We start from the raw sequence: 15,998 nt of genomic DNA, 5'->3' as shown, positions 1-15,998 counted from the left end.
TTTAAGGGCCTTGGGCAATGCCTGCAGTCACCTCAGGGGAGGAACCACTGCTCATTCATTCAGTGAAGTCATACTGCTTAATGTTTTTGGAACAGACAAAATCTGCCTGTGTGAAAAAGATACTAGTAACTAATAAAAAAATTGCTGCTGGGCTTGACAGATAGCTTAGCAGTTAAGGTGCTTGCCAGCAAAGGCAAAGGACTCAGGTTCCATTCCCAAGAACCCCCATAATGCCAGATGCACAAGGTGGTGCATGTGTCTGGATTTTGTTTGCAGTGGATAGAGGCCTTGGTGTGCCCATTCTCCCTCTCATTCTTTCTCTCTGTGGTTGAAACTAAATAAATTTTAAAAATATTTTTAAGCCAGGCTTGGTGGTGCACGCCTTTAATCCCAGCACTTGGGAAACAGAGGTAGTATCCCCGTGCATTCACAGCTACCCTGAGACTACATAGTGAGGGGAAATATATATATGCGCTACTAATCTCAAGTAGCAAGGAGTTTGTGTAATGTTTATTTAGACCCGCGTGTTTGAGATGAGTACCTTGACTAGTGTTTTTCTGAACCACTTACAGGGCACGAGAACTTTCCTCCTCACTTTGGAGGAAGCTGTGGGGAGATGACTTCTGCTAGAGACAACAGCACATTACCTGGAGAGCAACAGTTATCTACTGCAGCGTCTGCTGATTTTGCAGCCAGGAGTGGGTTTGTGGACCCTGCTCCCCTGTGTCTGCATGTCAGTGAGCCAGTGCCTTATGCTCAGTTAGCAGAGCTCAGGGAGTCTCCTCCATGCCAGGTGTCAATGTCTCCTGAGGAAGATCTTCCAGAACTTGCAGCAGATCAGGCTGCTGGGACCAGCCAGAGGGTCCAGGGTGTCTGTGGCGTTCCCCCATTATCAGGTGGGGGAGTAGAATCCCTGCTGCCTGGCAGGTTTGGAAGTGCAGAGACAGAGGACCTCAGCGAGATGAGCTGTTTCTGCCTGGATGGCCAGCAGCCCAGCCCCAGCCATGTCCTGCTCCCGGAGGTCACAGCCCCTCCACTCCAGAACATTTTGCCTATGAATACTGTGCCAGCTGCTTGTGCCTCCAAGATGGTGCCCAAGTTGAGCCCTCAGCCTGGTTCCCATAGATTGCTATCAACTAAAGAGGGTCTCAGTCTCAGAAGCCAAGCTGGGGACTTGAACCAGTTCCCTTGCAAGGTGGAGGTACAAGGTGGCCAGAGAGAGCTGGAGAGTGCGGCTACTGCAGGGGAAGCCCTGGCTTTTGAGATTTCCAACAGGTGCCAGGAGGCGTTGCAGAGGCAGGAACAGAGTCTTATTCAGACTTCTAATGGGCTTACCTTGTCTCCTGCAGGTCCCACAATGTCTCAGGAGGAGGGTGTTGTAGTGACCAGTGCAGGGAGCTCTGCCCTAGGGTTTAGTTCACCAGCAGTTGCTCTCCAAGCCATGGAGGCCTTCCTCACCGGGGAAGCAGAACCTACTCAGTAACAGGAGCCAGAACCTTGTTATCATTTTGCGGCAGGATCTCCCGTAGCCCGAAGTCGCCTGATCCTGTATCTCAGGGAGGCTGGCCTTCAAACTCCCGAGTGCCGGGATGACAGCTGTGCGCCACTCCACTGGGCGGGAGTCAGAACCTTGATTCTCTGTTCATAAGCTTTTTTATCCATGGAAGGTCTCATTTAGGCTGTGTATATTTTTATAATGTGAATACTGACAAAAATGAGCCTTTTATTTTTAAAGAGCATTATCTGCCTACTCTGCTGGCTCTTCCTAAATGACCTGTGTTGCAGTCCGGTTCGTATTGCTAGTAGAAATCACCCAACCAAGAGCAGCGTGTGAGAAAAAGAGGTTTATTTTGGCTTACAGGCTCGAGGGAAAGCTCCATGATGGCAGGGAAAATGATGGACATCATCCCCTGGCCAACATTAGGTGGACAATAGCAACAGGAGAGCGTGCCAAACACTGGCACGGGTAAACTGGCTATAACACCCATAAGCCCGCCCCCAAAACACTGCCTCCAGCAGGTATTAATTCCCAAATCTCCATCAGCTGGGAACCCACCATTCAGAACATCTGAGTTTATGGGGGACACCTGAATCAAACTACCACAGCTTGTCACATAATGGCATATGTATATGGTTTATTTTGGAAGCAAGGTATGTTTTAAACTTTCCCTGCACATATGTGTGTATGCATATACGTACATAGACGCACCTGTTTGTGGAGACCAGAGAACTTCAGGTGTGCTACTCTCGTAACCTGCTCATTTCTTTGGTATGGAGTCCCTCACTCAACCCAGAGCTGTCATTTTTTTCTTCTGCAAGACCCAGTCTTTACCCTCTGCAGGGCTGGGCCATGCCCAGCTGTCAATGTGGGGAACTTGGTGGTCACAGGCATGCTTGTGTAGCAAATGCTTTTAACCACTGAGCCCCAGAAGCAGGGTCATCATATAAGCCAGGCTTGCCTTGAATGCACAGTCCTCCTGCCTCAACCTAAGGCTGGGATCAAGGCATGCTCCTCTGGCACATGGAAATCCCTCTTATGTATCCGATTCTTAGATGTGTTTGCAACTAAGATCACCCCTCTGCTGCCTACTTCCAAACTGTGATGTCCCCTTCTGCCCTGATAATATGCTACTTTTTTTCTTTTGGGTTTTTTTTTCTCCTGCCCCCCCTCCCCCCCCAGGTAGGGTTTCGCTCTAGTCCATGCTGATCTGGAATTCACTCTGTATTCTCAGGGTGGCCTCGAACTCACATCAGTCCTCCCACCTCTGCCTCCCGAGTGCTGGGATTAAAGGCGTGTGCCACCACGCCCAGCTGGTTTTTTTTTTTTCACGTTCGGATCTCAATCTAGCCCAGGCTGGCCTCAGACTCACAGCAGTCCTCCTACCTCTACCTCCCGAGTGCTGGAATTAAAGACTTGTGCCACTAGGCCCAACATATGCCACTGCCCCCCCCCTCATGTAGGGTCTCACTCTTGTTCAGGCTGACCTGGAATTCATGGTGATTCTACTTCTGACCCCAGAGTGCTGGGATAAAAGCATGCACCAACAAGCCTGGTATATGCCACTTTTTCCACTAGACTTGGCTTGTACTAGGAGGTTTTTCTGAGTTCAATTAGAAAAACAAAAGCTGGCCATTCTGGCATTTTATTGAGGAATAGGAGTCATTCCTACTTGCCTTGAACCTAGAGCCTTGAACATGCTGGGGACTAAGCAGGCAGAGGTAGGAAGATCGCCATGATTTCAAGGCCAGCCTGAAACTACATAGTAAATTCCAGTTCAGCCTGGCCTAGAATGAGACCTTACTTCAACCCCCTCCCCAAAGAAAACATTTAAAAAAAATTTTTTTTTGAGAGGCAGAGAGAATATGAATATGGGCACACCAGTGCCTCCAGCAAATAAACTCCAGACATATGTGTTTACATGGGTCCTGGGGAATTGAACATGAGTCCTTTGGCTCTGTAGGCAAATGCCTTAACCACTAAGCCATCTCTCCAGCCTTTAAAACATGTTTTTGAGTAGGGTCTCACTTTAGCCCAGGCTGTTCTGGAATTCACTATGTAGTATCTCAGGGTGACTTTGAAGTCATGACAATCATTCTACCCCTGCTTCCCAAATGCTGGGATTAAAGGTGGGCATCACCATGCCTAGCTAATATAATCAAACTTTAAATACAGGGGTAGGGATGTAGCTCGGTGGCTGAGGCCTAGGTTTGATCTCTAGCATAACAAAAACAATAAATGTAGATTGATATCAAGTAAAACTGAAGCTCAGGATTATCTACGCAGATGCGTGTCAGGAGCATTCAGTTATAAAAACCAGGTCCCTCAGTCATTCTTGGGAACTCCTTTCTCTCTGAGGAGCTCAGGAGTGAGGCACCTGGGGAAGGACAGCTGTAGCAATGGTCTGGAGAGGTGGCAGGGGCCAGTAGAACGGTAGTAGGACGGGTTGGAGCCACACCAGCCAGGACAGGGTCTGGTCATGGGGCCTGTTCCCACAGGCCAGGATGTCTTGGGAGTCACAGTGCCCGGTGCCCCGTTTCTAGCAGCATGCTCTCCAGGTGTAGCTTGCTGCTGCTCTCCACGTAGGGCTGGTGCAGCCACATGGACAGGTAGCTCAGGGCGAGGTTGCGGTCGGCCGTGTGTGCCAGCTCAGCTCCAATAGTCCGCTTCAGGAGGAGTTCTTTGCTGTACATGTCGGAGAGCTGGCGGGAGACCTCATCTGAAACACATCAAGCCACCTGCAGCTGCATGGCCCAAGGACATGCCCCCCTAGGCACAAGCCACTTCTCCAGAGGCTCCTAGCCCAAAGCCAGAAGCAGCGAGGATACTGAGACAAAGGACAGACCACGGCATCTCACGTCAGCTGGTCACAAAGGAAAAGCCTTTCAACTCTACCCTTAAGTGACCTGCCATGATTATAAACAAGTCATCTGAAATGGACATGTAATAAACACATCAGTAGATAATTTGCCCTTTTCCCTTACTGAGAAAAGTGAAGTCTTCTTGGGCACGATGATTCACACCTTTAATCCCAATGCTCAAGATGCTGAGGTAGGAGGACTGCCTTGAGTTCAATGCCAGCCTGGGCTATAAAGTAAGTTCCAGGTCAGCCTGGGACAGAGTTAGACACTGACTCAAAAATAAACAAGCTGGGCACGGTGGCTTATGCCTTTGACCCCAGCACTAGGGGGGCAGAGATAGGAGGACTGCTGTGAGTTCAAAGCCACCCTGAGACTAGAATGAGACCCTATCTCAAAAAACCCAAAATATTGGAAGGCAGAGGTAGGAGGATCACCATGAGTTTGAGGCCACCCTGAGACTACCTAGTGAATTCCAGGTCAGCCTGATCTAGAGTGAAACCCTACTGTAAATGAACTCCAAACACATGAGCCACCTTGTGCATCCAGGTTATATGGGTCCTAGGGAACTGAACCTGGGTCCTTTGGCTTTGCAGGCAAACACCTTAACTGCTAAGCCATCCCTCAAGCCCGATATTTTTTTTTCTTTCTTTCTTGAGATAGGGTCTTGCTTTAGCCCAGGCTGACCTGGAATTCACTAGGTAGTCTCAGGGTGGCCTCAAACTCCTGGTGATCCCCCTACCTCTGCCTCCTAAATGCTGGGTCTAAAAGCATGTTAATCACACCCAGCTTTTTTTTTTTAGGTGAGTATTGCTATGTATCCCAGGCTGAAGTGGAATTAAGACTCAGGCTGGCCTCAGATTAACAGTGACCCTCCTACCTCAGCCTTCCAATTGCTAGGATTAAAGATGTGTGCCACCACATCCAGTCCCAGCCTTATTTTTTAAACAAAATAAAAATACTTTCTTCTGGGCTGGAGAGATGGCTTAGCGGTTAAGCGCTTGCCTGTGAAGCCTAAGGACCCCGGTTCGAGGCTCGGTTCCCCAGGTCCCACGTTAGCCAGATGCACAAGGGGGCGCACGTGTCTGGAGTTCGTTTGCAGTGGCTGGAAGCCCTGGCGCGCCCATTCTCTCTCCCTCTATCTGTCTCTCTCCCTGTGTCTGTCACTCTCAAATAAATAAATAAATAAAAATGAACAACAACAACAAAATACTTTCTTCTTCAGTAATAAAAATTTAGGTCTGGGGAAATGGCTTAGTAGTTAAGGCACTTGCCTGCAAAGCCAAAGGACCCAGGTTCAATCCCCCAGGACCCTCATAAGCCAGATGCACCAGAAGTTCTTTTGCAGTGACTAGAGGCCTTGGTGTGCCCATTCTCTATCTGCCTCTTTCTCTTTCTCTCTCAAATAAATCAATAAAAAATAAATGTTAAAAAAAATGTACAGGTTTGTCTTTCCATAGAGGTGGATTATACAGGCTCAAACTTATGGAGTGCCTCCTGCCTCGGCCTGCCAGGTACCAGGCTGCAAGGGGACCACAGCAGGAATATTCACCTTAAGATATCTCATCTCCTCCTCTCGGGACCAGGTCTAGTACTGAACTCTTCTAATCTCATCGAAAAACTAACTCTGGGCTGGAGAGATGGCTTAGTGGTTAAGGCACTTGCCTGCAAAGCCTAAGGACCCATGTTCAATTCCCCAGGACCCACGTAAGTCAGATGCACAAGGTGGCACGTGTGTGTGTCTGCAGTTCATTTGCAGTGGCTAGAGGCCCTGGTGCACTCATTCTCTCTATATGCCTCTTCCTCTGTCTCTCTCTCAAAAAAAAAAAAAAAAAAAAAAAAAAAAATATATATATATAAATTCAAAAGAGCTACTCACAAAAATGCGTTGTGGGCCACGTGTGAAACAGAAGGGGGCGTTCACTCTCCTCCCCATAATGGTAATTTTCTAGTTCACAAACTCCCTTGGTAGTTGAAGACAGCTTTTCCATTTTCACTTGTACTTTCGTCTGAAAGATCAATTTGGAACATGAACATATTATCTGGAACCCCCAGTCTCAGATTTAATAGTTCAGCTTTCAAAACTACGAAATACAGTCCTGGCAAACCTAAAATTCCAGTAGCTACACATTAACTCCACAGATGGACTTCCAAGGAGACCAGGCAGGCAATTTTAGTATTAGTAATTTTGACTGCTTTGGTGCTGAACCCCGAGTTTGTTTCACAGAAGTCACTTCAGTAAGACTTCCAGATGATCAGTGTTTAGCTCCAAAGCCCTGGAGGAATCCCAGGCAAGTGCTTGCTGCTGTTATGGGGTAAGAGATAGGACAAAAGAAGCATGCTCATTACAGACTCAGGTCACAGCTGCTTCCGTGAGGCTGAATTCCCTCATGTGTAAAAATGATGATAATCAAGGAAGCAGTAAGAACATGGACAGTGCCTCTGTGTCCCTCTGTAACTGTTCTCTGCGGCTACAGGTGGCGAATATTGACATACTCCACATGGACAGGAGGCATCACAAACTCTAATGCAGTGCCAGCTTTCAAGGAAAGAAGAGGAAGAGTGATCTAGTATTCCAAACACCTTATTGGGGCTACATGAGAGACTACATAGAAGTAATTATGACTTCAGGTTTTTTTTGTTTTTTTTTTTTTGGAGGTAGGGTTTCACTCTATCCCAGGCTGACCTGGAATTCACTATGTAGTCTCAGGGTGACCTCGAACTCATGGCAACCCTACCTCTGCCTCCCAAGTGCTGGGATTAAAGGTGTATACTATCATGCCCGGCTCAGATTTTTTTTTAAGTCCCCCCCCCCCCCCCCCGCCAGGTAGGGTCTCACTCTAGACCAGGCTGACCTGAAACATACTATGTAGTCTCAGGGTGGCCTCAAACTCATGGCAATCCTCCTATCTCTCCCTCTTGAGTGCTGGAATTAAAGGCGTGTACCACCATGCCTGGCTTTTTTTTTTTTTTTTTTTAAGTTTTTATTTACTTATTTGAGAGGGAGAGAGAATGGGCACCACAGGGCCTTCAGCCTCTGCAAATGAACTACAGATGCATGTGCCACCTTGTGCATCTGGTTTACGTGACTCCTGGGGATCCTTTGGCTTTGCAGGCAAGAACCTTAACCACTAAGCCATCTCTACAGCCCAATGATTCAGATTTAAATAGCACAGGTTTGTTAAAATTCAGTTCCTAAAGCTGAGCTGGAGTGAGACCCTACCTCGAAAAAAAAAAAAAAATTGAGTTTCTGACTCAGTATAGTCAGCTTTAAAAGTGCACAGGGTGATAAAAGATCCACATAGCATCAAAATTGTAATTCCTTGCCCTTGGCTCTTCCAGCCACCCTCTGGTTACATCTAAAATGGCACACACTAAATTTAACCAACATAAATTTTTAAAGAACTTCACTCTCTTCTCAAATCATCTTTGGTTCGATATTTTCCTTGGCCCAACTTCATCATTTCCGCTTGTTGCCAGAAAGGCTGCTAAAGGCTAAGCTAGGGAAGGACAGGAAAGAACTCATTTTTTAAAAAGCATTTTAAGTATTTTTATTTACTTATTTGAAAGCAGAAAGAGAGAGGGAAGACACACAGAGAATGGGCATACCAGGGCCTTCAGCCACGGCTAACGAATTCCAGATGCAGCATGTGCCCCTTTTGTGCATCTGTCTATATATGGGTACTGGAGAATCAAACTCAGGCGGTTGGGTTTGCGGGCAAGTTCCTTAACCAGAGTCATTTCTCCAGCCCAGAACTCATGCTTTTTAACCCCCTCCCTTTCTACACCAGTCCTCTGCTCCTTCCTCTGCCTCCCTAGCAGCTTCCCACTGCCTACAATTCTAAGAAAAGCTCCTTCAGACTAGGAGAGGAAGAAAATCCTCACGACTGGACCCCCCCATGCTACAGGAGTCGCTCATCAATCCTGAAGCGCAGCCACCACAAACACCAGCAGCGTCTCCCACTTTCACAGACAATGCTGGAGCATGGGTCCAGCTTAGGGAAAGGTGTGCATTGGACCCCTTGCCACATTTAAGAAAGACAATGAAAGGCAAGCCTGGGCAACCTTTCTCTCCAATGGCTGGAGAAACAGGAAACAACATTAGTATCCTTACATCAACATGTGGGTACTTCCAAAGCAACTTAAAACAGTAAGGCACCTAAGGCAGAGAGCTGCTGACAGCCAGCAAGCAGACCTTGCTTTCAACAAGGCCCTCCTATAAAAGGAACCTGAGTCCTTGGAAAAAAGGCTGATTTGAGAACCGAGACAGGAAATACACAAGAAGTAGCTGGAATGTCCTTCCATGCCAGTCAGGAAGGAAGTACTCTAAGAAACCCGAAACCAAAACTTTATACCATGAGACAGAAGTCCAGCTGGCTGAACACCCGTGGCCAAAGTGGGAATAATTTGTGTAAGAAACAATTTGTGTAAGAAAGTCCACTGGGGTTACGACTCCAAGTATAAACAAATACACCCGGAGTCTACAATGGTAATACGTGCCATTGGCTTCTGTACTGATGACGGCTGGTTTGCTACAGCATGGAGAAGTTACGATGCTAGAACTGTGTGGCCTGTAAAGCTGCACATTTTTCTCTGTGGACACTTAAGTAGGTGACACTGGCCCCTGGACCAGAAGAACAAGATTTGTGAGGTGAAGCACAAAAGCACACAGGAGGCTGAGGGTTACTGATGGCACTTGACGCCCTCAGTCGACCCCTGTACAGGTCCACTGGACTTGACAGTGACCATGGTGCCGCAGGCTCAGTTCTTACCAAACCATCCAAGGTGGCCTGCAGTTCTTCACACAGAGCCTCCAGCTCCTTGTCACACTCCAGACGCCGCTTTTCTCCCTCCTCACAGGAAGCTGAAGTGGTGCTTGCTAATTCAATCTTGTCTTTTTCCCTGAACAAAATAAACAACAATGGATACAAACGATCTTTAAACTTTTAAACTCGCTTCATGGTGGGTGACTTTACCTCTGTAATTCCAGCACCTGGGAGGCCGAGGCAGGAGGATCATGAGTTCAAGATTAGCTGGGCTACATAATGAGACAATGTGTCAAAAAAAAAAAAAAAAGAAAAAGAAAAAGAAAAAAGAAAGAAAAGAAAAGAAATAGAGCTGGGCATGGTGGCACACGCGTTTAATCCCAGCACCCGGGAGGCAAAGGTAGGAGGATCACTGTAAATTCAAGACCAACCTGAGACTACATAGTGAATTCCAGGTTAGTCTGGACTAGAGTGAGACCCTACCTGGAAAAACAAAACAAAACAAAAACAATAAAAACAAAAGTCAAAAAAAAAAAAAAAAAAGGAAAAAAATACAGGGCTGGAGCTATTCTGTGGTTAAAGGTGTTTGCTTGCAAAGCCTGATGACCCAGGTTTGATTCCCTAGTACCTATGTAAGACAGATGCATAAAGGGGCGCAAGCACTTGGAGTTCATTTGCAGTAACAAGAGACCTCAGTGTACCCATTCCCTCTCTTTCTCCCCTCTCCCCCACATGCAAATAAATAAATATTATTTTTTTTTGAAAGATGGGCTGCAGAGATGGCTTAGCAGATAAGGTACTTGCCTGAAAAGCCTAAGGACCCAGGTTCAATTCCCCAATACCCATCTAAACCAGGTGCACAAGGTGGCACATGTGTCTGGAGTTCATTTGCAGTGGCTGGAGGTCCTGGCACACCCATTCTCTCTCTCAAATAAAAAAATGCAAAATAAGAAAAACCCTTCACCTTATATATTATAAATCTTAGAGAACCTACTGTCCATATAACCAAGTCAGACATTTTACATATACATTGTTATTTCATGTCATTATATGAGTTTAGTTATTACTTATATACACAATGAACACAACCGTTGGTTATTCTTATTAGCTACACATCCAGCCTGGGTCACTCAATTTTGCACTAGAAAAAGGGTTGGGGAGACAGCTCAACAGTAAAAGCATTTGTATGGAAAGCTTATTGGCCCAGGTTCAAGTCTCTGGTACCTACATAAATCCAGATGCACAAAGTGGCAAATGTATCTGAAATCTGTTTGCAGTGGCAAGAAGCCCCAGTGCATGTACTCTCCCATAATTAAATAAAAAATATTTTTTAAAAAAGGGAGGATGGGGGGGAGGGAGGGTATTACCATGGGATACTTTTTATAATCATGGAAAATGTTAATAAAAATTGAGGAAAAAAAAAAGGGAGGGCTAGTCTGGCGTAATGACACACGCCTTTGATCCCAGCACTCAGGAGGCAGAGGGAGAAGATCTCTGTGAGTTTGAGGCCACCCTGAGACTACATAGTGAATTCCAGGTCAGCAGCCTGAGTTAGAGTGAAACCATACCTCAAAAAAAAAAAAAAAAAAAGGAGAGAGAGAGAGAGAGAGGGGAGGGGGCTGAAGTGGTGGTGGCTTAGCAGATAAGGAGCCTGCCTATGAACCCTAAGGACCCAGGTTCGATTTCCCAGATCCCATGTAACCTAGATGCACTTGGTGGCACATGCAACTGAAATTCGTTTGCAGTAGCTAGAGGCCCTGGTGTGCACATTGCCTCTCTCTAATAAATAATTTTTTATTTTTAAAAGGAAAAAGGTAGCCGGGTGCAGTGGCGCACGCCTTTAATCCCAGCACTGGGGAGGCAGAGGTAGGAGGATCGCCATGAATTTGAGGCCACCCTAAGATGACAGAGTGAATTCCAGGTCAGCCTGGGCTAGAGTGAGACCCTACCTCGGAAAAAAAAAAAAAAAAAAAAAAAGGAAAAAGGCAAATCAGCCATGTGACACGTTTGGTGTAGAACTTAGTGCTGGTTATAAAGACCCAGAAGATGGGGGTCACTTCCTCAGAGTTAACTTGTGAATATTTCTTACACTAAGGGCTGTGATCAATTCCTAGTTTGGTAGCTTGATCCTCACCAGTGGGAAGCTTTTAAGCCATGTGGGGACATGTCCTTGAAGGGGTCTTAGGACCTGGTAGTCTTGCTTTTTGGTCCTGGCCTGAGGTAAACAGATTTCCTCTGCCACGAGCTCCCACCAGGATGATGCCATCTTACCACAGGTCCAAAGCAATGCCCCCAATGACTGCGAAATGCGAAATAAATTTTCTTCTTCCTTTTTTTTTTTAACCATTTTTTTTTTTTTTTGAGAGCAAGAGAGGGAAAAAGGCAAACATACAGAGAGAGAGAGAGCGGAAGAGAATGGGCACACCAGGGCCTCCAGCCACTGCAAACGACCTCCTGATGCATGTGCCACCTTGTGCATCTAGCTTATGTGGGTACTGGGCAATCGAACAGAGGTCCTTTGGCTTTGCAGGCAAATGCCTTAACTGTGAAGTCATCTCTCCAGCTCTTCCTTTTCTTTTTATGCAGTGTTAGGGATCAAACCCAGAGACCTGTGCATATACTTTACCATTGAGCTATAACCCCTAAAAAGAACCTTTCTTTCCCACTTTTTTTTTTTCCAGGTAATGTCTCACTCTAGCCAAGGCTGTCTTGGAATTCACTTTGTAGTTCCAGGCTGTCCTTGAACTCACAGTGGTCCTTCCTCTTTTTTCACAAAAAGTTTTAAGTTACTTAAGAGTGAAATAAAAGCTGGGCGTGGTAGCGCACGCCTTTAATCCCAGCACTTGGGAGGCAGAGGTACAAGGCCCATGAGTTCAAGGCTACCCTAAGACTCCATAGTGAATTCCAGGCCAGCCTTGGCTAGAGTGAGACCCTACCTCAAAAACCAAAAAAAAAAAAAAAGTGAAATAAGAGGGGGAGGGGAAGAAATGGGGTGCCAGGGTTTCCTGCCATTGCAAACCAACTCCATATGCACATTCCACTTTGTACGTCTGGCTTTCTTAAAAATAAAATAAATTTTTTTAAAAAAACTATTTTTGGGCTGGAGAGATGGCTTAGTGGTTAAGGCGCTTGCCTGTGAAGTTAAGCCAGACACACAAAGGTGAAGCAAGCACAAGGTGTCATATACCCACTCAGCGGTGCAAGCATCTGGATTTTGACTGCAATGGCTGAGGCCCTGGCGCAGCAATTCTCTCTCCCCTCTCATTCACTCTCTAAAAAAAAAATATATTTGAGAGAAAGAGGAAGAAAGAGAGAGAATATGGCATGCCAGGGCCCAATGCTGCTGTAAACGAATTCCAGATGCATGTGCTACTTTGTGCATCTGGCTTTACAAGGGAACTAGGGAACCAAACCCAGGCCTGTAGGCTTTGCAAGCAAGCATCTTTAACTGCTGAGCCACAGTCCCAGCCCTGTTTAGTATTTTTTATATTCATGTTGAAAAAATCTCACTGTACTCTTAAGAGGTTTAAGTTCAGAGTGTGAGGATTTCACCTCATGTACTTACAACAAGCTGACTTTCAGGTTGGCAATGTTACTTGCAGTGGTAAAACCTGCATCGCTGAGGCTTTCCCATTTCAGGATTAAATTGTGCCAATCTGCTGCATTATCCTTAATCTTTCTTGCACTGACAGATAATACAGGCTTTCTGGGTGTTGCAATCCCAAGAGCCTTTGCTAACAGGAAGCAAGAGAAACAACTGTTAAAAAGAACCCTTGGGCAGAGTTGGAAGACAAAGTCCTTTTCAATCTCAACAGTGAAATTATCTGAAATGCTACATCCCATAGAATTTACTTTCTAAAGAAGTGGTAGATAATATAGAAGTAAATAATCTTGATTAGGTCAGATCATGGGAAGTACTATGTAGCAAATGAAAAGGATGCTTGGTGGCCTACGCCTTTAATCCCAGCACTCAGGAGGCAGAAGTAGGGGGACTGCCTTGAGTTTGAGGCCACCCTGAGACTACATAGTAAATTCTAGGTCAGCCTGAGCTAGAGTGAGACCCTACCTTGGGGAGAAAAAAAAAAGCAGAAATGTCACCGGACATGGTGGCGCACGCTTTTCATTGCAGCATTCAGGAGGCAGAGGTAGGAGGAACCCCAGGATTTCAAGGCTAGCCTGAGACCACATTGTGAATTTTAAGTCAGCCTGGGCTAAAGTAAGACCCTACATCAAAAATAAAAGAGGGGGGGCTGTAGAGTTGACTCAGCAGTTAAGGTTACTTACCTGCAAAGTCTAAGGACCCAGGTTCAATTCCTCAGTACCCACTTAAGCCAGATACACAACGTGCCATACATGTCTGGAGTTTGTTTGCAGAGGCTAGAGGCCCCCAGGTTGGACTGACTCACTGCATTAGACATCTGTACCCCTCTACTTCTGTCATTGAGATTAGGAGTGAAGGGTTAATAGCCTTCCCTGAAAACTAAAGGGATAATAACTATCCCTAAAGCTCATGGACAATAAAGAAGGCAAAAGAGGCACTTAGCCTCATTAAATTTGGCACCTTTCCTGATTGATGTACTCCCCTTAGCCTAGCTGGCCTTGAAGGACGAGGGATCATCTGAGTATCCTCCCTAGACATTCCTGGCTGAAGAAACCTATTCTGAACAAGGACACAAGTAGCTACAATTTTATCAACTACACCTGGTACAGTATGTTTTCCTTAGGATCCTCCTTATAAACTTGCACCTTGGCCTGGCTTAGCACTTCAGCGTCTATCCCGCGGGAAAGCTGTTGCCCCTCGCTGTTTTCTGTAATAAAATAGTCTGCCTGTAGAGATCAAGTCCAGGATTCTCTTTCACTTTTCTCTTACGCTTTCCTTACTAGGAGCAAGGTCATTTTCTTTTGCAGGTAGTTAGGGGATACAGGGTCAAAAGAACATAGATGCAGCCAGGTGTGGTAGCACATGTCTTTAATCTCAGCACTTGGGGGAAGGCAGAGGTAGGAGGATCACCATGAATTTGAGGCCACCCTGAGACTACTTAGTGAATTCCAGGTCGGCCTGGGCTAGTGTGAAACCCTACCTCGAAAAAACAAAAAAAAAGAAAGAACAAAGATGCAACCTGCCCTCCAAGATAAAGTGGGGGGTCCAGAAGATGCAGTTCGAGAACTCCTTTATGCCCCATTTTAGCCTGAAGAAGATACACTGAGTAGTTTCCCATTTCCTAAGAGATTTGAGTCTTAACTCTCAAAGAGGGAATGTTGTAGGTAGGCAGATGCTTAAGCACTTTAAAGGTCATTAAAGGAAGGACTCCATTTCCTGTTTGTTAGGTAACATTAGAAAGAGAAGAGCCACTTCCTCCTGACCTGAGGACTAGGTAGTCTGCAATCTGTCAATCACATACTTAAGGGACAACTCAAGTACAGCGTGCTGAAGAGGTGGGAGGCATTGTTAGTCCCTCAATGAAATGATGTAACCCCAAGAAGCTCTTCCCTTAACCCAGTTGCTCTTACTACTGCAGAGCTTATCCACTTTTGAGTTCTAACTCAAGAAGCATTAACTATCCATTTTCTTTCTCTTTTTGGATACTGGCAGAACCAATCTCCTGATCCAGCAACCCACTCTTTCTTTTGGGGAACCCTCCTACTCTCTCAGGAGTCTTATTTTCCTTAATAAGGTCTATTTTTATTCTCATCTCCTTGTCTACATTTCTAAATTCTTCTTGGGCATGAGATAACAACTCAAAAGCTTTAGATACTGCAGTCCAGCCGAACCAGGCAGCCGCCATCACTGTTAAAATCACACAAGACATCCTCCAGGGATATCTACGTGCTTGCTTAGTGTCTGTATTCCTTGCTGGACTATAAATTCCACCAAGGTAGGAGCTATGTCTGACCTATTGCCGTCCACGTCCTCCATAGATAGTAGATGCTGAGTAAAACGTTACATGGGGGCTGGAGAGATGCCTTAGCGGTTAAGGCGTTTGTCTGCAAAGCCAAAGGATCCCAGTTCAATTCTTCAGGACCCACGTAAGCCTGTTGCACAAGGAGGCAGGCACATGCATCTGGAGTTCCTCTGCAGTGGCTGGAGGCCCTGGTGTGCCCATTCTCTCTCTCAAATAAACAAACATATTTTCTTAAGGTTACATGGGGGAACTTCTTAACAGCCGGACTGTAGCTGTCTAAGCTGGAGTTCTGTCTCTTAGGGGCGGCTCCTGAGGACGAGGATCGCATCTGCCTGCCCTATTTAGGAACCAAGACCATACCTCTCAATTTCAACGCAGAAAATGTGAGATACAGTAGTGGCTAAACTTGTGCTATCCGAGCCGCGGCGCCTTGCCTGCAGACACGGGGCCGGCGTGACTTCAAGGGCTCACGGCGAGGCCCAGGGCCCGATGCACGCGAAGCACAGGCACTACCAGTGAGCACTCGCGAAGCTACAGCCTCACCACGAGCCGAAAGCGCTGCGGCCCCTCATCCGGGTGAGTTCAGGGAAGGGGATCCCGGCGGAGGGGGGCTGGCAGCAGTGTGGCACCCGCGTGCTGCCTTGGTGCTAATTTGTAATGACGATCTGAGCGTCACACCCGCTGACACTCCCCTGTGTATCCCGCTCCACTCCGCACGTGAACACCAGGCTGGGTTAACACTCATGTAACACGCGGGCTCCCGACCTTCCGACCCGGCCCGCGTCCCGAGCCCTACACCCGAGCCTACGCGTGGGCACGTCCACCCTTCCCACGCACCTTCCATGCGGTCTGCAGCTCTCCCAGGAAGGAGACCCCCGATGTCCCGCCCACAGCCAGCGGCAGCGCTGCGTCACTTCCGGCGCGCCGGACCTCGGGCTCCTGCGGCCCTGCCGCTCTAGCTCCCGGGCGGACT

At 46.8% G+C, this 15,998-nt stretch overlaps 2 protein-coding genes across 2 annotated transcripts in view; one reads left to right on the top strand and one right to left on the bottom strand.

The window, feature by feature from the left end:
- The window catches only part of Znf839 (zinc finger protein 839), a 33,856-nt gene extending 31,973 nt beyond the window's left edge, over nt 1-1,883 (top strand). Inside the window, exon 10 of the mRNA XM_045155597.1 lies at nt 573-1,883. Coding sequence (XP_045011532.1) covers nt 573-1,483 — 911 coding nt within the window. The 3' untranslated portion in view covers nt 1,484-1,883. The remainder of the gene's footprint in view (nt 1-572) is intronic.
- Nucleotides 1,884-3,526: 1,643 nt separating this feature from the next.
- Nucleotides 3,527-15,897, bottom strand: LOC101606892 (cyclin dependent kinase 2 interacting protein). Its single transcript, XM_045155168.1, has 5 exons — nt 15,863-15,897; nt 12,688-12,856; nt 9,129-9,258; nt 6,236-6,365; nt 3,527-4,217 (listed from the first exon to the last, which is right to left on the bottom strand). The coding sequence occupies exons 1-5, from the start codon at nt 15,867-15,869 to the stop codon at nt 4,015-4,017; spliced, it is 639 nt and encodes a 212-aa protein (XP_045011103.1). The 5' UTR covers nt 15,870-15,897; the 3' UTR covers nt 3,527-4,014.
- Between the last annotated feature and the right edge of the window lie 101 nt (nt 15,898-15,998).

This window comes from Jaculus jaculus, chromosome 7, assembly GCF_020740685.1.
Source record: "Jaculus jaculus isolate mJacJac1 chromosome 7, mJacJac1.mat.Y.cur, whole genome shotgun sequence".
Classification (NCBI taxonomy): Eukaryota; Metazoa; Chordata; class Mammalia; order Rodentia; family Dipodidae; genus Jaculus; species Jaculus jaculus.
The sequence above is the reverse complement of the archived record's forward strand: the minus strand, read 5'-3'. Positions and strand labels throughout refer to the sequence as shown.